Source organism: Pseudopodoces humilis, chromosome 4 (genome assembly GCF_049639895.1).
Source record: "Pseudopodoces humilis isolate 2021_Gansu_Grassland_sample_001 chromosome 4, ASM4963989v1, whole genome shotgun sequence".
Lineage (NCBI taxonomy): Eukaryota > Metazoa > Chordata > Aves > Passeriformes > Paridae > Pseudopodoces > Pseudopodoces humilis.
In genome coordinates, this window is record NC_142203.1 from 44,593,469 (window position 1) to 44,617,110 (window position 23,642).

Consider the following 23,642-nt stretch of genomic DNA (forward strand, 5'->3'; position numbering starts at 1 on the left):
GCAGCAAAGTGCTGGCTGGGAACTGACTTGACTCCTGATCTCCAGACCCCTGCAAAAATAAGCCACTCACACATAAGCTGCAAAGTAATTTTTTCTTCTTCAGTTCATTTTACTTTTAAGAGCTTCATGATGGCTTTATTCCCAGCATGCTTTTAATATAGCAATCAAAGTTATTTATCAGTGGTACATGCTAATATTTCCATACTGGTACAGAGATCCTTTTGCTACAGTTTCCCTTTCCCTCTGTCACTGAATAACACCCTACAGGCAGAGTATCAGCAGCTGTCTGCTCTCAGTGCAGAAAAAAACGCAATACATTTGTTTTTATAAAACTACTTCATTGGGGTCAAGATATCACCCAGCACTGGTGAGTCATCTCTGCAGTTTAAGACATGGGAAAACAATTCACAGAGTAGAACTAGAAGAGGTGAGACTTAATGCAAATTTTATAGAGGACTCGAGAAAACTTTATTTAACAGTCTTAAGATCTGACTAAAGAAGTTTCACACTCTGTTGTGAATATAAATAGTTAAAACATGTTATATAATGGAGAGGATGTGATGTATAGCACTTAATGAAAACATTCATTATATATGATTAATACACTCTCACAGTAGCCTGCTGGACAAAATGTCCAGCACAGACCTAGGAAAGCCTATAACATGTTGGGTGAGAAATTGACTGGTGGGTAGGGCTTACAGTAAATCATGTCACATCAAGCTGGCAGATGTCACCAGCAGGCTTCACGAGGCTCAGTTTTAGGGCCAGTGATCTTTGATGTTTTTATAAATTATCTGGACACAGAAACTGAAAGTATGTCGAGTAATTTGCTGATGTTACCAAAAGAGGAAAAGCTGTGAACTTCCTCAGAGGTGGAGAGGCCTTACAGGGAGATATGGATAAAACTAGAGAGGTGGATAACTATCAGCAACATGAAACTGAACAAGAGAAAATGCTGGATTTTCTACCTGCGACGGAGTAATCCGGGGTGTATGTATAAACTGGGGGACAAGAGCCTGGAAAGCAGCCTCATGGAAAAAACAAGAGGGAGTTTGGATTGATGGCAAGTTGAATATGAGCCAGCAGTGCCCTGCCAGCCAGGAGGGCAACTGTGTTCTGGGGTCCCTCAGGCACAGCATCACCAGCTGGGAAAGAGAAATGATCATCCTTCTTTTACTCTGTGCTGGTGCAGCCTCACCTCAAGCTCTGTGTGCAGTTCTGGGACCTCAGTTCAAGGACATCGAACTATTAGTGTGTCCAGAGGAAGGTGACTGAGGGGCTGAAAGACCTTCAGAGATAGACTAACAAAGAGCTGCTGTAGTCACTTATTGGGAAGGTCATTATCGCAATTCCAACAGTGGGAAGAAAAGACCATATATTATATTATTTACTTAGTCTATGGAGGGACTAATTTTGATTATGAAACTTGTGATTTTTTTTTTACCTTTTAAATCTTGCAATTTTATTTACTATTTTCATAAAAGCTTCAGAACTGGGAGGTAAACAATTTACTTGAAAATATCTACTTCATGGAGTTATAAACTATACATTTGGCCCCTGCACTTCATGAAAGGTTTAGAATCATGAACACACAAAATTTCATATCAAGAACAATGCAAAGTCTGGTGTGTTTTTTTAAAATCATGCTTTTAATTCAGTCTCTCAGTATCATACTGTCTCACCTCAAGATTTTTAAATGTTCACAACTGATTACACCAAAATAGTACTGCTTGTCTCTTAAACTACCATGATTTGCTACTTGGATATAAAACATAAAATATTAATTATCACTTTAGAAGGCACTTTCATCTTTTGATTTGAATACTCAGGCTTAAGATTGCTACAAAAAGCTTGATGATCTTTTCTACTAGTATATCTTCCCTTTTGTTTATGTTTGCAGCACACATTTATACAATGGATGCACCATTTTCAGACATTCCGCACTGGTTAGATGGTAACGATAGCTAGTCGTTTCCTCTGCTGTACCACTTCATTGCCTAAAGAGGAATTTCAGATTACCTCGGGTAAGGCGTCTATATCTAAGTATCTCCTATGCTGATACCTAAATAATATGGACATATACACAAAATTACGTATCTCCTTTGTCTGAGTATTACATTCACTTCCCTAATGGCTGTGACTGCTTGATACATAATCATACACAGATATGTGAATAGGGATGCACCACAATAATTTCACTGCTAGTTCCACAAGGATAAGTAAACCAGAAAAACATGAAATTAAGAAAGCTTGCATGTCTACAGGGAGACTCTAATTGGATTCAAGAATTTCAAATTCATCTCCAAATGCAGAGAAGCAAAGACTGACTCACAGGTCTTTCCACAGAGAACGAGTATGTGAAATTAGCAGGAAAAATTCAGGTTATGTGGGCAGAAGAAATGCTATAACCCCAAATACATTTATAGTGTAAAAAAGCAAGTACATTTAATGTATTTATATGGCTCCTAAGAGCTTCATAGTTCCTGAGAGAGGGTAAGAACCAGAAGAGAGAAAGAGTAATTGCCACATACACATCATTCCAGAAGCAGACAAATACTAAGACATTCAAACACAGGCAAAGCTGGGTTAGTCTCAGGGGGACAGCTACTTTTCATGATGTCACTCATGAAATCAAGACATAAAACTGTGCATACCATGTTAGTGTATAAATATGTTCAGTCTGAAGGAAGTGTATAAAGAAAGTGTCTGTCACACTCTAGTTTTGTCTGGTTTTTGTCCTCACAGCAGCAACGACGCAGGTAGGATTCCACTGGGATACACTAATCTTTACAGTTACTTGCAGCACCAGTTACAGCAGTCTGAAGGCAAAGCAATCTCTGTGTTGTTATTCAGACACATGATCTTGAACCTTTCTGCTTGCTGAACACGCCACTGAAAAAATACAACACAGGTTACTCAGGTTGTGGTCTATTCCTTGGACAATTCTGTGTGACTTATTAGTTCATAATAAAGGATGAAGATCACTTGTAATACTGCTCAGTGATGTCATTAGGTCTTATGGGAAGAAAAGTTGTAATATTCCTAGAAACAGAAGTAAACACAAGAAACAGTCTTTTGTGAAAGAGCTCTCACAAAGTCTGTTTGCATAAGTAGAGATAAGCATTCTTTCTACAGCATGACAGTAAAGTACACCAATGATGACGTCTGCTTTACGAAGATTTAAAGGTAAAAAACAAACTATCCACTTTACGTGACTGGTCTCTGTAACAAAGAAGGCTTTCTAAAAACTTCAAAAGTCCATGCAGCCTTGAAAGTTTTGCCATGCATATGCCTCTACCAAGCAAGACTCCAGAGATCACAATGACTCTACAGAACTAGACATATATAATGACATGAGCAAAGCTATGGCTGAATAGGGGGTACACCAATCAATTTAAATACAGAATGGCTCTCATCCACATATAGTAACAAAACTATAAACTCCCTGATTGACTAAAGTATTATTCATGGGAAACGGTATTTATTACAATTTATCAAGCTTTTGTGTGAACTTTGGGAAACGCAGCTGAACAGCCCAAACTTAAAAAAAGTGATTAATTATGATCAACTCATTCTCAATGCTGAAAATTTACCTTTCCAAATACACTCAACTTAAATCTTCAGCTCTTCAAAGACATTAAATATAAGGCTTTAAAAACAACATAAATATACATAATTCTCCTACCACACACCAAAAACAGGTTTTGATGCAAAAAAAGAATTTTAAGGTGATTAAAATTCATGGCACGTGGCTCTGATGAAGTGCATTGTTTTGCTGGAAGTATGTGGAAAGATAAGCCTCCAGAAGCCAGGGGGCATCAGGCTCTTGACTCTTCAGAAGGATGCAGAATCCAGGGTCTTCTCATACTGACCTAAAATGAGCTTCTCTTGTTGAGTGTAGATTAAATTAATCAGATCTTCCAGTCCCACTGATTACTTGATCAACAGCAGAACTACAGTTGTCATGTCAAGGAGAAATCACAGTTCTATCTTTGTCTGCAAAGAGTGGTTTTAAAACAATGTATTTCAAATCACTGACAATAAACAGGTATGGCAGTACCATTACTCACTAGCACTGCACATGTGGGTAAATTAGCAAGTCAGAATTGCACAGCATGTATCTTCAACAAGACCAGCATCAGTCAAAATCATACACACTCTAGTCATTGGGTTCTGGCTGCATGAGAGCAATGACTCAGATCAGCAAAATACAAAGAAATACAAAGCAAAAAAAGCAGAATAAATAGACATTTGCCTTCAGGGCCACGTTTACAATAGCTACCCTCTTTGGCATACCCAGACATCATGAATTCACAGCTTCCTCATGAGTTTTCAGCTGCTTTTCCACTGTCACAACTTCTGCACATTGGTGAGACAAAAGTTATGCAAAGCAGGGAGAGGAATTCTGAGCAAAGCTTGCAGTGCCAGTGTGGACCCTTCGGTTACTACAACCATCTACTGCCTAGCTTATGTCTGGGTGCACAGAAAGAAAGTAGTACAGGATCCTTCACCTCTTAGGCCAACTATGGCAGTCATCAAAACTCATGATAGAGTACAGAAGCAGTTCCTCACCAGCCTCCTGGTTTGCATTATTCAAACCTTGGAGATGTGAACAATCAGTGCTGCAGCATGCTACGCAGTACCTCAGATTTCCTGAAGATGACACCTCTAGATGTCAAATCAGCAGTGCTACCAAGACCACCAGAGATCACAGGGAGCGTTTCAGGAATTCCATCCTAGCCTCTTTAAAGTCATGTGTTTTCTGTGCCTCAGAAAGTACAATCTAGTTCTTTAAAATAAGATGAAGGTAAAGAAACCTGCTCTGCAACATCTGTTCGTAATTACACCATTTCTTAAAATACTGACCTCTTGGTCCATAAATCTACATGATATCTTTTCTGTGTGGATGATGTTACTTTTCCTCTTGCATCTACCTACCCCTTGCTTGCAAAAGAAGTTAGTGGTAGCCAATCAATTTACTAAATTTAAAACTAGAGTCAACCCATCAGCAGAACAGAGAGCTCTTCACAACTGTCTGAAAAAAAAAACAAACAACTTTAAATATTGACATGATATAGAAAAACCAGTCTGGAACTGGAATATTTCCTGCAATTTTCACAAACTTTTTGCACTGTGTGACTTTCTAACACAGACACTGCCTCAGAAGTTCAGGTCAGCTGCTACATTACTCTGTAAGAAAGCCAGACGGAGGGGCACAATCACACACTGTCAAAGATCTGGAACACATTTTCAACTGGAGCAGCTCTCAAAGGAGGTAAACTTTAAGAAGACAAAATGAGTCAAAGGAATTACTGATGGCTCTTTGCAGTGCCTGTCATTTTTCTGCTGTTAAGTGTGGTCTCCCCCTCAAAACTCTTAAGTCTTATAACCACGTGGTTATAACAAAACCCTAAGTTTTGCTCTTGCATTACTAATTTAAAACATCTGGATTCTGCAGTGTTTCCTTAATGTTTGGGATGCTGCTAAAACACTGATACTACTAATAATAATAATAATAAATAATAAGCTTGATTAAAAATGACCTCTGAATGCTTGTAATTGATATTGATGGTCACTGATAAATGAGCAAAAATACCCAGATCTGCAGAATTTAGTCTGTTTGAGAATGTTTTCTTGCTGCTGAGTAAAAGCATATACCACATGCAATAGTGAATGTCTCATATTAAGAAAAAGGTCACCTCCATTGTACATTTGTATCAAGTCTCCCTTGAAAACAAAACACCGGGAAAGTTTTTGTAAATCTTGATTATGCACTGCTTGCTTGCAAAACCTGTGAGAATACATAAATGCTTTCTGTTTTCCTTAATGGATTTATCACATTAAAGAATTAAGAGCTATACTACACTGTCTTATAATTTAAAGCAATAGCTGATGACAGGACTCTTGCTATTTAAAAACAAGTAAGGTATAAGAATAATACCCAACCTTTCTAGCCTGCTAGCCAAATATATTATTTCAGCAGAGCCAAGGAGTCACAACAAAAACAATGAATTAAGTCTCAGCTCCTTTTTCATCCTGACCTGCTGCAGAGGAAACTAGGCTCACAAACCCTACCAGAAATTCCTCAGATGTCAAAGGATGGCACAGAGAAAGAACAAAAAGTCATTTTTTTGCCCTCCTGGTCACTTTGCAGCAGAGATGTGGGAAAAGGAATGGTTGCAGAAGAGGGCACTGCAGAGCTTTTCTTGTTGGCACAGGCTCAGGAGGGCTGCGGCAGGAAACAAAGTACTTGTAAACATACTTTAATTTATCTTTTCCCGCCACCACTTCGACTCTTTCCTGGGATTTTCTGTCAGAGACTTAGGTTTATCTGTGATATGACAGGACAGAATTCCTATACCTTTCTCTCCAGTCTTCCCTGTAGCTCAGCATAGGCACCAGAAATGACTACTACTTTCTTCTTCAATGTATACAAAGTAACCTCCAAGGCAAGACCATGAAAGCAGAAACAGGGCAACAACTTTTTAAAGCACTCTCACCTCTCACCTGGGAATACTAAGGAGCAAGTTGGCATTATCCATCCATCCATGCTTTTTGATGCTTCTAAACTTGAATATTTCAAACCTTAAACCTATAACCAAAACCCCAGTCACTCACAAGGACAACAGTGGGGACTTTAGGCCAGGCAATGAACATACCAGACACCCGATGAATTCTGATAGTGATATAACTATGGTGTGCTGTGGCATCATGACTAAATACATGACATTGCAATAGAAAAGAGAGAAAAAAAAATATTCTTCGCGTTCTTCTCTCCTAAGTCCTCAGTGTAGCATCAATAAAACTGCGAAACACAGCATACAAACACAACACTTGATCTGACTCTCCCCACTTGCTGTAGCTCCCTGCTACCTGCTCCATCACAGGCTTAAAAATCCCCTGAGTTTCTAGCCCTGAGTCCTTTGTCTCAGCCATCCACAAGGCTGTTGCTTATACTCCTGATCTGCTCTTCATTCTTTAACAAACAGCTCATTTGACATCCATGGCTTCTCCCTTGGCTGCTTAATTTACCTTCCCAACTTTAATTTTATCGCAGGAAAATTAATATAGCTTTTAAAGGAAATGCAATTTACTGTAACAATATTTTCCAAAGGTTTTAAAGAAATATCAGGAGGAAATCAGGAAAAAAAAGTCTACAGAAGTCAATTTGTTTGTAGGTCAAGAAAGCCTCCCTGGGCTCGCATGTAGTTAATCTGCAAACAGAAATGAGAAAAATATGGAACTAGAATAGGCTGTTTTATTGCAGCTTCATTAAATTTTCAAATCTCTCTTGCTCCAATGTGCTGTGGAAGAAAAGAGAGAAAGAGTCTTTTAGAAGGAACAAGATATAACAGAACCATGTTTGTATGTCTCTCGAGAAGCTTTCAGATCTGCTCAGGTAGACTGTCTGCATTTTATAGAAGTTGCTAGAAATCTCATATAGCTATTTTTAATACATAATTTGGGAAGTGGTCTTGTTCTTAAGATGAAAGGGATAAATCAGCAATTACCCTACCAGCCCAAAAGAGATGAATGTAAGGCCAGCCCTTGGGCATCACATGCATTTTCTCCTATAGTCTGGCAGACATTTTCAAAGAGAAGTCCATCCACATTTCAATTCATTTTTATCTCAGGAACTTTTTTTTGTTATTAGAATAGATTCTGCAGTGGAACCAATAAGCCACAGTCAGAAGCTCAACCTAGGCATGCTTGTCTCCTTTCTTGGCTAGTACATTCAGAATGTTCATGAAGAAACAAGACAGCCAAACCCCAGCTCCTGCTGTCGAGACTCTCTAGACCTCAAGTGCCACAACTGCACACACACCCAGAGACTTACGTTCTTCTGACGAAGGAGTATATACGTGTTTTAGTCACTTAAGATATGCACTGAACAGCACAGAGCAGGATAGCTCCTTTTCTACAGATATACTGAAACTCATCTTAAGAGTCTGCAGCAGTGCTTTTTCTTTAAAGTACAAAGGTCTTCCCCCTCCTTCAGGGTTATGGAGAAGCAAGACACACTGGGACAATCTTGCCTGACATCCCCAAAAGCTATGGATCTGCACAGCCAGTACAAGTTACTGCATTCTGCCTTGGCAGCCTGGCTGGGTACTTTCAGTCACTGACAGCACCTCCGGCCCCAGCACATCACGACACCACAGGGGGCCGCAGGAATACGCTAGCCCAGAGCTCAGCTTCTGCCTGGGAGAGTCTTGTGCTTCACCAGACTGTTTGTATGAGTCACTGATTTGATGCAGGGACTTGGCTGATCAAAACCTAGCAGAACCTTTGGCAGCCAGCGCTGGGGAAACTTTCTACACACAAAACATAAAGGCTCTGTCAGTCTACTCAGAACAGCAAACTCTCCCTAGGGAAAGAAAAAAGCACTTAAGTCATAGAAAGCTTATTTTTCAGCGGCTGTCCAGCAGTTCTTATTAAAAGACTATCCTGCAATCATAGCAGCAGAGTACTGCCTTTTCCTTATTCTTTCTTGCTGTGAGACAGGAAATTGCAACAGCTGGGGTTGCCATCTCAGAAACAATGTTGGCTTTTTCCCTTGTTCATCACATTCGGTTCCACCTATACCGACAGACATAATTTAATTCATGCTAATCTCATTAACCCATTGGTGAGACTTAAGCTGTATGTGTTTTGGAAACAGTCATCTTTTTTCCTGGGCTGGAACAACACAGGTTATCATTGTGTGGATCAGAAACTTGAATCCTGGAAACAGCAGGTTAATGAAGCAGGAAACAGCAAGTGCTAGCTTCATTCACTAACATCTTCCATTTCTTTTCCCTCCAGTCAGCCACCCATACATACCAGAGCAGACAATTTGCCTCTGCTCAGTTTTTAAGGATTCCTGTTGTGGACTTCTCCAGTTTTTCATCCTCACTCATCTTCCTTTCTAGTGTTTTACACCCACCCAAGTCTACCGTTAAATAAAAAACAGGATAACAGGATACTTTCCAGAAGCTGTAGTGCTTTTGTTATTCTATTTCAAGTGTTACAGATTTTTGGCCATAAAAACACAGCCTTCCTAAAACATGCCAGTTCAGGCCTTTGAAAAGTCACTGGTCCAAAATCACCTTGGCTTACATATTTTGAATGACAATATTGTAAAACAAAGAAAAAAAAGTTATTTACCTTTTGATATTTTGTGTATTTTGATGTTTTATATATTTTTGGTTCTTACTCTCTCTGGTAAGAAAATCCCATTCCTACCATACAAAGCTTGAATTTTTTTTCTATATGCCTTTTATTGCAGCAGCTTACATAGGTGAAACAAAACAGAAGAAGTCTGATAGGGCAAAAAATACTTTTCTGTGTTAAAAAGCTAAGGATTTATATAATTTACCTAAGCTTGCCTCAGCTTTCAGCAATTACATCTTCCCATGCTTCAAAAATTCAGATTTTACATGTCTATACTTACTGCAGTCGAGAAGAAAGGCATATTATGTTTACTGCTTTCAACTGTCATATCCATTTCTGACAGTGGTAAATTTGCCTCATATTTGTTAATTTGTTTTTCAGCAATTTTGTGAGAAAGGAAGATTCCTGTCAACCTCAGAATACTATGTGCATATTTAAAACCCAAATTTAGACTGAAAAAAACATAAGATCCAACCACTCTTCCTGAAAGACAACCTTCCATTTATTAATACTAGTTGAAAGACTCCTTGGATGACGGAGTCTAGCCAGCAAACATGGACTCACATGGCTATTCTGAGCATCAAGGTACCTTTCCACAGTCAAATATTCTTGTTCCTAAAAATGCTTGCATTTGGTTGGAATATTCTTCATGCCTCAGCTCTGTCTTAGAAGTACTTAATTCCCTTCATAACAGTAGAAAATAAAACCAAATTCCATCCATTCCTGACCAATGCAAGAAATGAATGAAGGAACCAACACAAGATTCAACTAGGACCTCCTTGAATGTATTGAAACCACCTTTTACCTCAACTGAAGCAAAATGTCGTTTTAGATTACCTGTGTTTGGATGACAAAGATAATAATCCCAGAGAAAAACAAATTAATATGGTGAATTAGTAGAGAAAAATACACTAACTTGTCATCTGTAAGACTTTAGCCAGTTCAGCAAACACCATCACAGTGGAAGGATGGGTCTTAGTCTGATGCCCTCAACTCCCTTTTCAAAAAAACCAATTAAGCTGAAAAGCAGTTCTTCTACAAGCAGAAAGAAACCCATCCATTGCAGAGTCATACTCGTAAAATTGCAGCATTTCTAATTCAGCCCACAGATTAGTCGTAGATTACGACGCCATAACTTTCCAAGTCAGACAAGCTCTAAATGACTCATCTGGAAAGGCAAACACCATTTATTTTTGACATTTATACCTTATGAATTATTAATTGGTTTTCTGCATCTAGATTGATTTTGCATGAAAAGGAATTTCAGGCACATACCTTAAAGCTGAAAAGTGTACAGATTGAAAAGAACTCAGCAAAAATATCTGTCTAGTGTTGCTTAAAAGAGCAAATTTTGTTAGTCTACTGAAAGTCATAAAAGACTAAATCAACAACATTTGCAAGAAATTTTTCTTTCTAGAGGAAAAAAAGCCCCAGTATTTATCTCTAACGAGACTTGTTCTCCTACCACCGTTTCATTGTAGTTGCACTCTTTCCCACAGACGCAGAACAAAAGCGATGTCTACTGCTTAAGAACACTTTAAATTGAAAGATAAACAGCATCTTTGGTGTTTCTGCACAACAGTCATTGGATTTCTTAACACAAAGGTGAAAAACAAGCACCATATTGAAATGTTTAGATAAACTCTTTTCACATGTAAAGACCTTTTGCAGCCAATAGAAACTGGAAATTAGACAACCAAAAAGTAAAAATTGATATATAGATAACACAAGTTATTAAAAACATCAAACTGAAATCCACGAAAAATATGATGGAGGCAGCGGGGAATGTAAACATTTTAACAGCATGAAGTGTTCTGCTGCCATAGAATTGTGGGGGGGAAGGCAGGGAAAACCAATATTTTTCACTATTTTAGAATTTCTGCTTACATAAGATTCAGCATTTTTAAATGCTGAATCACCTTTTGACAATGATAACAAATCTAAGGAACACAGAACAAAAACACAGCCTGATGAAAATCACACCAATGCAGACAAACTATCCCAGCTAGTGGCACCTATCTACTCTGAAATAGATACTCATTCAGTTCTCCAGCCCTCCTCCAGTAAGATGTGCAATAGCCAAATGAGCGGTTGAATTTTTTGTTCTTTTAGAAGGTCCTCTGGCATCACACCAAACCACAAGGTTATACTGCTGCTGCCTCAGCAGCACCTTTGCTGGCATCAAATAACACTCCTTTTCTGCAGAGGAATGATGATGGGCAAAGAAGGTGAGAGTAAACTGCTGCACTCAGTGTGAACCATATGATGCTGCAACAATTACGTCAATCCAATTTCAGTCTACAGAATGAAAAAAAAAAAATTGAAATATGTTTATTTATAAAGATACGTCCTCCATCACAGAGAGAAGACAATCATCACTATTACGTCAAGTGCAACTACATACCCACAAATCATTCTGTCCAGGTCCATCACACTGATTTCCATCTACAGACAAATTGAAAATATGCTGAACTTCAAACAATCCCTTCTAATTTTTCATTTTCTACTATGCAGGTCTGTAGACCCTCCATAAAGGGAAATGTTATGAAAAGATATTATTATGTAAGCAGAGTAATAATAAATTAATTATTTGTTTTTCTCCACTTTGGGAGGAAAAAAAATAATTAATGTTAACTGATAGCACTTATATGCAGACCGGATGAATTCCTGTGGTGTGCTATAACTTCAGATTATACAAATGCTACTATTTTGTCTCCAAGATTAAGTGCAGGATTAGAAAGCAAAGTAATTGTGCTGTGGCAAACATTATCACAATAATACCATGCTCTAGCTCAATTTTTTCTCGTCTCAATTATCTCCATATACTTAAGAAGGGATAAGCACCACCATTGTCCATCAGGGGCCACTACCTGAGAAGAAATTGAGAATCAGTCACAGAAGTTTCTGGAAAGCAGCAGAAGGAAGACCTTTTAGCTCTAAGACAAGAGGTCTAGAGGACGTTTAGGCTGTCCCTGTACCACATACTTTCACTGATAAAAGGGCCATGAGTCTGCTTCATCAGGGCACTTCCCAGTAAATGCTGTCCATACATTTTCTCTTCAGATGTACTCACAGAATGGTAGCAGCTTCTTCAGGCCCACAAAACAGATTTTCAACTCTGTCCCTCTTGCCAAACTTTTAAAAACCAAAGACTTCACTGGTACACTACTAGGTCATGACAGTCAATGTTCAAGCTCCTCAACCCTCCATTCTTCACAAGAAATACGTCAGACCAACCCAGCATATCCCTTCTATTTGCAATTAGGGGCTACGTAAAACTACTGAATTTTCTGCACAGTAAACTCTGCAAAATCTTCTTCAACTAAAATGGGTTATACTGCTCCAGCACTTTTATGAAGCATGCTGTCTATCAGTAGTCATAAGGACACATTTAAAACTCAAAGACAGTTTTGCATGAGTGACCAAGAGCATCCAGTTCTTCCTTGTTATGTAATAATTCCAGTTAAATTGAAGTCAAGATATGAAACAAAAATCTGGTGCAAACTTTATTTTGAGAACAGCATCCATGGGTATTCTTTGCCTCCAGACATCACTGAGAGAAAACTTAGAGATGGGTGTCATTCAGTGCTCCAGCTTTTATATAGATAAATAAAAATGGAAAGTGTATCCATCAGTTGGAAAGTTCCTACAGTAATAGATGCTTGAGAAATCTTAAAAAAACCAAAAAAACACCATGATTGTTTTAGCACACAAAGCAGCGGTTCCTCCAATCAGATTTAGAAACAGAGTTTAAAACTGGTGCAGACTGTTTAAGCCGTCTACAACTCAGAAGGGTTACACAGTATCCAACTAAAGCGCAATTCAGATTAAAGTCAATTTTTCACCCTTTCAATTATGTAATATCAATAAAAGGACGCATTGGAATGATGCCAAATGTGAATAATGTATCTGGCAATCAAGCTAGAGTGCACAAACAGAAGGAATTTCCCTACCTGCTGTGGAAATAATACCCTCTGTAGCTAAGTATTTTTTTTCTAAAAATAGTCTTTATTTCCAGATCAAAAATTTGCTCCCTTTCCTTGATCTCAAAAGGTAGCGCTCCACACTGAGAGCAACCAACAGGTTTCTGGTGGTACGTGTCTCTTGGGCAGAGGTTTTTAGCGGCCTGTTTGGGCACTCTCCTCAGAGCCACACCACCCTGCAAACAGCTCTCCTTCTCCCTTCCTCAGACTGCTCACAAGTTTCCACACCACACGAGAAGGGAGCTCATTCAGCACATAAGTGGCACATGGCACAGCATTTGCACTAAGAAAAATAAAATGCTGCCCAGCTTTCCAGACCAACTCCCACACATACCTTTGCAAACACAGGAACTGACCATTACTTGGTGGATGAGGCTGTGAGGAAACATGGAAGGAGAAAAGCAGACCCAGCATGAGTCCAGCTTCAACCACAGTCAGCTGGAAAATACAGGTGATGTCCTATCATTGGAAAAGCACACACAGCTCCCACTCAACACGCTAGGACAGTCAGGAACATGTTATGAATACAGTGTGCTAGAGATTTAGGAAAATATTGATATTAACAGAGAACAGTAAAAATTGGTTAGTTGGAGTTTGTTTAGTAAATGGATTCCAGTGAAAAACATTTTATATACTTCTGACCAAGGAATTAAAAAAAAACCATTCAGGCAGATAAACCCTAATATTCTCTTTTTCACAAGAGAACCTGTGCAGACAGGCTCTAAATCAGCACAGAATCCCAGCAAGACCACAGAATTTTGTGGACAACAGGATAGTTAGGCAGGAGTCTCATTTGTTTCTTATTAACCAGCAGAGTCATTCTCTTACTGTGCCATTCACAGGTTACCTTCTTAAAGACGGAAGCACAGTACTTTCCACCTAAAGTAAGGGCATCTAAAAGCTACTGACAATGATGAGTGGAGTGGAAGCAACTTCTTCAGATGTTTCTTTCAATATCAAACATTTTTCTCTACAAAACTGTATAAACTGGTTAACTTGGTCTTGGTGTTGAGACAAATTTAATCATGACGTATCATAAAAGTATCTACAGTATCTACAGTGGTAGAAAAGAAACCATATAACAGGCCTTTGGTTCAAACCACTACATTCATACTGCTATTTAAATGTCAGTCACATTTATTCAGTTGTGTCAAATGGAACATCAGATGTGGCCATTCCCAGAATTTCTGTTAATCTCTTTCCCTACAAAATTATTACTTTCTGAAAGCTTTGTTTTGACTGTGCCTCACAAGAGCCACATTATGCAATCAATGCAGTCATGTGGAAACAAAGCCCATGCTATTTTAAAACAAGTCTGTTTAAATGCCCCAGAGTGTCAAATCTGTGTCACCCAAAGTGATTGTGGTAGTTTTAAAACTATGCATAAACCTGTAGGAAGCAATATTCTCCCAGTTACACTGTCATACATAGCACTACTGGCAAAGGATTCTGAGTGCTTGAAGAAAAAGGGATTTTTGCCATTTGGTGGCACAGCACTTTGCTGCCCATTTCTGGAAAAACACTCTTTAGATCAATCTTCCTAGCTTCAGGATGTATGACAGATCTGCAGCAGCATGTTAACATTCAAATGGGGTTATTTCTCCTTCTTAGGTACTTTGTGGTTATTAGAAGTAAATGAATAATCTAACCCACTCCTCACTGGTCAGTGTAACATCTTGCAACTGTGTATTCATGACAGGACTTCCAGACTCACCCTGCTTTTACAAACTCAGGAAGATCTCTCTAAACTTTATTTCTCTGCTGCACAGACGTAAACCTGTTAGCTTTTCTGAAAGGCAAAACGGTGAACAGTCGACTCATTCCAGAAGGTGTAAAGTATCTTCCTGCTCTTCAATGACTCACTCCTGCTGCAGTCGGTCCATGAAAGTTGACAGGCATTAAGCTCTTCAGCATGGCTTCTAAACTGGCAGTACTTCATGCAGGTTAGTTTGACATTTCACAAGACAGAAAACAATAAATGAAATTAAATAAATTATTTATATTCTATAAAATAATCCACGTGTTCTTGATACAACTTGGGACTCTACTAAAACAACACATCAAATAAATTAATTATATTAGTAAGAACCAAATCAATAATTTAGAATTTTTGAAACTTCTTGTTTGTCTGGTCCTATCTGGAAAGCTTCATTCATGCCAGCAATGTCAATCTGTATTTCACCTGGGGTTTAATCACTAGTCAAAAGGATTACTCCCTGGAGCAAGGTCAGTACAACTATGTCACGGATTTCTCACTCATAATGCAAATGAGCCAATAAGCAGGTCTGTCTTCAACATACTTGTGAGTCATTCTCATACATGAATGTGTCCTCATGGCCTGTGTGGAAACAAACTGAGAAAGTCAAGGCTGGGGTCAAAAATCCCTGGGTCATCAGATGTCAGGCTGTTAAATCTGGCATCAGAGACTTAAATTTTGGATCCAGACAGCTAAAACTCTTCCTTCCTTCTAAATGACAGTAGTGCTGACAATCAGTGTGAGAGTGTCATCTGAAGGACAAAAGATCATGTACAGACCTTTCACACCACGCTCCCTCAAAAAAAGATGTTTTCCTCTGCTGCTGTAGATGCATTCTCGTTAGCTTACAATAATGGAGAACTGAGACTTCTAGTACTAAAGCTTGCCTGCTTCTTAAATATAGATAGCACAGACACTGAAATTCATATTTTCAGTACCAGAACTCATTGCAGTAATGGTGATTCCTGAGCTTCTCATAGCACCATAGGCAGCAGGGGAAGAAACAATAAAGTAGCAGCAGATGGGCGCTTCTGGATGGGCTCAGGCACCCTTACCTGCTCCTTATGGCATCTGTTTTGAGTGCAGCCGCTTTCTTTCAAGGCTTATTTTACCAATGATGCAGCACAATGTGGCATGAAAGGTGAGACACAGTGTTATTCAATGCCTGCATGCACCTATGCAGGACTTGGCATAAAACCATTGCATTCAGAGTTATAATGTGTACTGGTGTAACTGCAAGGTATGGAAAATCAGAATTTGGACAAATACTTGCATTAAGGATCATTCTTTCAGGGAACACTTCCCCACAGTGCCCAAGAGATGAGATGCATGAGAAAGGGAAATACATGGGTGATGAAAAGTCTAACAGCTGAATGTATCTTGTTTGACCACATCTACAGATTGCTTGCAGTGACCAAGACTCCTACCTGAAGATGTCTGCAATGGCAAGTAGTAGGAAATAACTGGAGATTCTGTACTTAGTTACAAACAAACAAAAAAACACCCAACCAACCCATCAACCAAAGAAACCCCAAAAAAACCAAACCAAAACAAAACCACCCAAACAAAAAAAACCCAAAACCACACCACCCCCCCCCCAAAAAAAAAAAAAAGCCACACTGCACGGGTCTTGGTGTCAGCTCTCTAGATCCAAAGCAATTCCTCTGACTTCTATTGAAACCATTTCAGATTTAGCCCCAAAGCACATTGAGTCAGGAATTGTACCCAGACTGTAACACACAGATTTTGCATTATGAAACAATTCAACTACTGGTGAAACACTCACCCTGACCTTCCTGCAATATCACACTGTGCCTAAAGCAAACGGAACCAAACCTCATTACTCAGATCTCAGCTGTGGTCTAGACCCACAAAACAAAAAGGTCATGTTTATTGCTGTTTTCCCGAAGTCAGGCTAAAACAACGGTGCACAGACCTCGGTAGGGAAGGTCGGAGGCCACGGCGGGATTTGCTCCAGCAGCTGCCCCCGCGGGCTCCAAGCGCGGAGGTCAGGGCAGCCCAGGTGCTACTCTCGCACCTCGAGACCCCTGCCCGCTGCCGCAACGCGGCCGAAGCCCAGTGGAGGGGAGGCGCGGCGGCCCGGCAAGCCCTGGCCCTCCACAGATGGATACCCCTGTAGACCCAGCGCCCTCCGTGCACATTCACGCACCGCACACATCCGTGAGGACACACGGCCCGTCGCACACTCACTCATCACGCACGACCAGGCACAGCATCCGCGCAAACCCCCTCACCCTGCTCTCACACGAACGGAGACCCGCGCACCACCCCGCACAACGCACACCCGTGCATGCCCACGCACACGCTGGCCGCAGCCGAGCGCGCCCCATGCGCGGGGAGAGGGTTCGGTACCTGCGTGGCTTTGTGGAACTGCTTTTTCAGCCCGGCCACCGACATGGCGAGGGCAGCGCGCTGCAGCCTTCAGGAGCGGAGAGGAGCGGAGCGGAGCCGAGCCGAGCCGAGCCGAGCTGCGAGCCGGGGCGCCCTGCCTGCCCGCACCGCACCCGCGCCCGCGCCCGGCGGTGGCTGTCAGACGGCGGCGGTGGTGCGGGAGCGCCGTGACGTCAGGGCGGGACGCGCCGCCTCCGGCCGCCCCCTCCCGCAGGTGCCCTGGCAGCGGCCGCCGGCGGCCCGGGCACCCGCGGCCCGGCCCCGCCTGTGGCGGAAAGCGCTCACACACGCGTGTCCGGACGGTGCACTCGTGCGGCGCGGACAGCCCGGGATGGACACCCGCGCCCCGCAGCGTCGGCCCGGGTGACGGCCCGCTCTCCGTCCTCCCCGCCCTGCGGGTCTCGCCTCAGCAGCCTCCCTGGCAGGGATCGGAATATTCGTCCCCGCGGGACATCACCCGCGGAAAGGAGCCAGAAAAGAAATTGGCGAAGCAATAATGGGGGCAAGAGAGGAAAGCAGTAGCAAAAGAATGTCAGTGTTAGCCAGTTTTCGGAAAAAAAAAAAAAAAAAAAAAAAAGCGTTTCTAGCCACGCCAGCTTCTTTGGGCCTGATTGTGCCTCGCTGGAGCACAGTTTGTAGTCAATCCCGGCTAATTGGCTAATTGGGATTCTCTCAACAAATGCTGTTTTCTTCTCCAGTCAGATTGCCAGTGATGCATAGAAAAGCACTTCTAAATCTTGCCTGTTTCAGCCTGCTGGTGTGGCTGCTGGCTGGAGACTAAAAGCCTAGAACCCAGATAAAAGTCACGTACTTTAGCAGTTCTGTGTTACAAACACTTGCAGAACAGTAATTAGCAATTATTAGGCTCTGCCAGCAAAAGACTAAACAACATGAGCAATGTGATCCAAACACAATGATCCTTCTCTGCAGGCTGAACCAGTCACTGCATATGTGTGCTGCAGATTAGCACAACGGAGATGCACACTCACAGCTCGTCAGCTGTTCGAAAGCAGCCATGCTACATTGGCGTTTAATTCCATCACAACACTCATCACCCAAGCTAGTTAGACAGCATTTTCAGAAGCACCTAAAGCTGTTTGAAAACTCTGTGAAGGCTCGCCATGGTGCTACACGCAGGCTTGTTGCACCCAGCCAAGCTGCACTACTGCAGTCTTCAGGCACACATAGCATCTCAGCCTGACCAGGTACGGGGAAACGGACGATGGGCATCCAGAGGCAGAGCCTGCCTCCAGATTACTGATACAGTGCAGTTCCTGGAAGTGACTTGCCGTGAAGAGAAGGATCTGAAATGGAAGTCCTGTGAGTGCTTTTGGAAGCATTATCAAAGTTGTTCGTCCATCAAGAATGGCAAAATGAGAATAGCTCTGTTCTCACTAGAGAGTGGGAGACGGTAACAGCCTTGTCCTGAGCATAAGTAGGAGGCACTGCTTTCTGGCTCAGGCCCAGGTCTGCACAGAAACACTTCCATCCACTCTAGTAGTAATATTGTTTTAAAGGATGAAAAATGAGACCATATGGTGATGCTAGGCAGAGTGGGAGTCTCCTGTGCCAGCCATTGTGCTTTTAACAGAAAACTCCCATTGTACCAAGTACTTGGGAAAGGGCATTTCATTCTGGAAACAGAGTGAGAACTAAAAAGTAAACCTATGATAATTATAAATGCCATAATTTTAAATTATTTTTATAAATTTAAGAATATATTTGCATGTTACTGGATAACTGGAATTCCATGGTAACATTTCAGGATCTAACTTTTGCTGGCTATTTCCTGTCTGCTAGAAATTTTATGTGGAAATTTTATAAATAAATAAATAATAAATAGACATATAAACGTCTGCCAAATTCAGTATTGGGGTGATGAGCTGGACATACAAGGTATCCTTCATTTTCAAGGGTATGAGACCCCTTCTGCTCCCACTGCCTGTTGATTGAACTGGTGCCTGGCTATAAATCAACCCAAATCATAGTTGAATGCCCTGGCTCATCTATATTATTGTCTGTATATTCACACAGCTGTATCTGACACTTCTACTGCTGGTCACACATCTTTCCTTTTCTTTATATCTTATTATGTTTTCTATTTCTTCTAGAATATCTATATTACTGAGAGTGGAAAGTATTATCTTTACTAAAACACAGTTCATGTGTATCAATGTCAATGGACTTAAAACCCCTCTGTGTAAATTAAATAGTGGCACTTCTTGGACAAAGAAAAATTAATTTAGTGCCTGCTCTTTGGTATAACATGTCATTTGTGATTTCTTCTCCTGGAGGAATTTAAATAATGCTTTGAAATCAGCTTCAGTGAGGAGACTTCTGGTTTTAATAAACTATAGTGAACCATAACAAATTATGTTTGCCTGCAATGTATCACATTCGATTCTAAAATATTTTTATGTATTTATGAGATCTATACCTGTAAGTCCAAACCCCATTTTAAAATGAATAAATATAATAGACTAAGCACTTCTTTTTATTCCACATGGAAAAAAAAATTCTAACAATAACTCAAGAATGTCGCCATTGTTGCAGCTGCAAGAAATAATCAAGTGCAAGAAGGACAAAGACTTCTGTAGGTGCAAGTCTAGTCCTTTTCTTTCATGGACTGTTATGACATTAGGTTGTAAATCACTATAGTTCTTACATAACAACAATTGAATCTGCTGATTTAGAACTGCATTCTCATTCTGAGTCATTTAGTGAAATGAGTAGAAATATTCACTTCAATAGGTCTTCAAGAATTTGATTCATACTTTAATTGATGCAGCTTTTTAGATTCTTCTTCTCTTAAAAAGCAAGTAGGTAATTCAACAGCACAAAATCATGTAATGCCTAATAAAATCCACTTGATAAGTTGTGTACCGAAATTAAAAAAAAAAAAAAGTGCTAAAAATACAATTAAAACATTAGCAAAAAAGTGTTTGCTGAAACAAAAAACTAATTCCAGGAGAAAATGGCATGGATGCTAATTCCTTGCTGAAATTGCAGTGGAAGCAAATCACTCATGTTCAGCACATGTGAACACTCTGTTCACATCATGATGAAAAACCAATGGTAAATACAATGAAACAAAAAAAGAAACTGGAAGGCATTATTAATATGAATTTTTCCAGTTAAGTAACACCAAATAAAAATACCAAAATATTCTTAGAACATACATTCATATTTTACTGGGGAAGAATTTTGGTATTTATAAATTTTCCTATGGTGCTATGTCAGTAATTTTACACTAAATATTTGTTGATATTTGCACAATAGTTACATAAGACAGAAAAACGTAAACATCCATATGAATAGGAAAGGCTCCACAGAAGGTTTGCTCACCCACAACTGATCAGAACTTTGTATCTCAGTCAGAAATTAAGCCAGAAATTAAAAATCAGAGCCCTCATTTGAAATCTAATCTGGGCTACACTACTACAGGTCAGCTGGCAAAAAAAATCTAAATCCAAGATGTGCAAATCAGCAGGCAATAAATAATTGCATGAACATTAAAATAATGCTGGCTTTTTAAAAGGGTGAAAGATGGGCATGTAAGTGTGATACATAAATCAAGCAAACAAAAAATATGTTATTGTATTATCTCTTAAAAAATTCATTCCTTCACTGATTAGGAAATACTTTTTCAGCTTGTGAAGGTAGAAAGGTGCTCAACACATAGGCAATAAGTTACAAGCAAGGGAAGATGGAAACATCTAACAAGGACAGAATCAAGGAAGAAAAATATCAATAACCCCTATCCTTTTTTTGAATTACAGGAACCCTTTAATTTCATTTCACTCAAACCAATAAATAAAAGAAGGATTAACAGCATTGTTTTTATCAGTTAAGTATCATTACTCTTCCAATCAGAATAGATATAGTTTGAATAGTTGAATTCTTGTGTGTTTCAATCATAGCATAGATTATCCAGGTTTGGTAGATTCATGCTTCCAAATCTTCTATCTCCAGTCTCATGAATTTAAAACATGCATTTTCTTTCTTAATAGATGATCAACAGATGAGGTTTCCTGAAATATCCAAGCATTCTTCCTTATAAAAGTACAAAAAGCTTGACTGGACACAATACCATTGCTTTCGTATTCTTCTTCAAACATTGTTTGTTAAAGTACAGCAAGATTTTTGTCCCCATGCCCAAAAGAAAACAAGACTTGTGTTCTTTCTGTCTTACCTTAGTAACAAACACTTTTTTGCTTGTCTTAAATGATGGAAGCCTTTTCTGATAGGATGCTTTTGATAAGAGTGTTGCTGAGCTCTGTCCCGTCTGTTCCCTAAGATACTTACTTACGTCCAGTCCATGTTCTTTGAGGTGTGCTATTAATCCTGCTGTTCTGTGTGAATGTCATGCCTTGTCCATTATAATTACATATTTGAAAAACGCAAGACAATGCCATCAAGAACTTGTCTTTTTGGTTTACCACCAGTACTAAACTAGTAAGTTTTTGTTAATTGCTCCATCAGTTATGAAGACAGAGCATGGACAGGTTCTTTCCAAGCTTCCAATATCCTTTAATTTTGTTTTTGCAAGAAGTTAAATAAATAGTTAGATCCCTCATTTACTGAATACTGCCTAGTCTGATAACATATATTTTAAGAATAACATCTAAAATTAATTTTCAGCCACCTTAATTTCTTTAAGTAGTAGTTTTAAGCTATGTTTCATAGGAACAGCCACTTCAGCCTAACAACCAAGAATTATCAGAAAAATACCTGCAAACAAGACACAGTCTTTGGCCAATAAATCTGTAAACCAGTTTACAGCTAGGGCACCTAGCAGCACAGAATAACCTGGATCAATTTCAGAGATGCTGGAGTACCTTACACAGTTATTTATATACTTGATGCATTGTCTAGGCTCTGGTGTCTTAGTAGGCCAGAAGTCCTGAAAGTGGATTTTGGACATCTTCAGGTTGTTTCTGGTGTACACAAGAGGCATGCACAGATATGCCTGTGTCTGTGTGCATACAAAAGAACAAGAAGCATGCCTGAGGTGTGCAACTTAGATTTTTGAATCAAAAATTTTAATCAGCAGAACAGTTAGGCAAAATTGCTCATATTCTGTCCCTTGTCTCCTTGCAACAGATGATGAGCTACTAAGCTGCACAGATGCCAGCACAGCCACATCCCCAGCTCCCAGGAAACTGAGCATATGAAAAGGTAAGCATCATTTGCTCTTCCTTAAATTAATGAGTGCTCCTTCTGATCTCTGTGTTGGCAGGCAGTTCCCCACAGTACCATATCAGCAAGATTCATAAAAGAAGTCATAAAAGAAGCACTGCAGCAAGAACAGACATATTTTAAGATGACTTAATCTAATGTAGGCATAGTGATATATTTCATCTGTTTGCTTAATTACAGCTTCATTACATATAGATGTATAACAATATGTTCAGAGAGAGATCATACAGAGTGAGAAATTATCACAATTATATTCATGTTGAAAAATTCTTACTCAGGTTTTCAATTCTGTGCTGTAATTCCAGTTGTACAGAACTGACCGTTTTGTATTTACTTTTATTTTTAATTCCAGTGGAGATGTTTCAAAGTATTTTAACCTTCAAATGCTTTTAGCCTGCTGTCTTTGTCTTGTGATGCACAAGTAGCTAACACAAGCCAATGCATACCTTCTAAAGAAAATTCTGGCTCTTGAGGCTAATAGGCCTGAGAATCAGTGTCAGGCCATTCTTTCTCAAGTTGCTGAAAAAAGTATCTTGGGTCACTAGAAATGCCATTCAGAGGGATCTGGACAAGCTTGAGAAGTGACCCAAGGTAATCTAATGAGATTTAATAAGGCTGAGTGCAAGGTGCTGCACCTCAGTCAGGGCAACCTCCAGTGTCAACACAGGTTAGGGAAGAACAGATGGAGAGCAGCCCTGCCTACAACTTGGAGGTGCTGGGGGATGAGAGGCTGCACATGACCCAGTCCAGACAGCCAACTGTGTTCTGGACTGCATCCAGAGCAGCGTGGGAAGCAGGGCCAGGGAGGGGATTCTGCCCCTCTGCTCTGCTGAGACCCCACCTGGTACCCTGCATCAGCTCTGGGGTCCCAGCACAGGAAGGACGTGGACCTGTTGGAGAGAGTGCAGAATGGGCCACCAAAATGACCAGAGGGATGGAACACCTCTTGTGTGAGGGAAGACTGAGAGAATTGGCATTGTTCAGCCAGGAGAAGAGAAGGCTTTGGGGTGACCTAATTGCAGCCTTCCAAGTATGTAAAGGGAGCCTACAGGAAAATGGAGAGAGACTGTTTACAATAGCATGTAGTGACAGGACAAGAGGGAACGGCTTCAAACTGAAAGGCAGTAGATTTAGATTAG

The 23,642-nt window shown here is 40.1% G+C and overlaps 1 protein-coding gene across 1 annotated transcript in view; it reads right to left on the reverse strand.

The window, feature by feature from the left end:
* Window positions 1-17,443, reverse strand: part of SH3GL2 (SH3 domain containing GRB2 like 2, endophilin A1) — an 87,861-nt gene extending 70,418 nt beyond the window's left edge. The window contains exon 1 of the mRNA XM_005522664.3: window positions 17,266-17,443. Within this exon, the coding sequence (XP_005522721.1) occupies window positions 17,266-17,310 (45 nt within the window). The 5' untranslated portion in view covers window positions 17,311-17,443. The remainder of the gene's footprint in view (window positions 1-17,265) is intronic.
* Window positions 17,444-23,642: the final 6,199 nt, after the last annotated feature.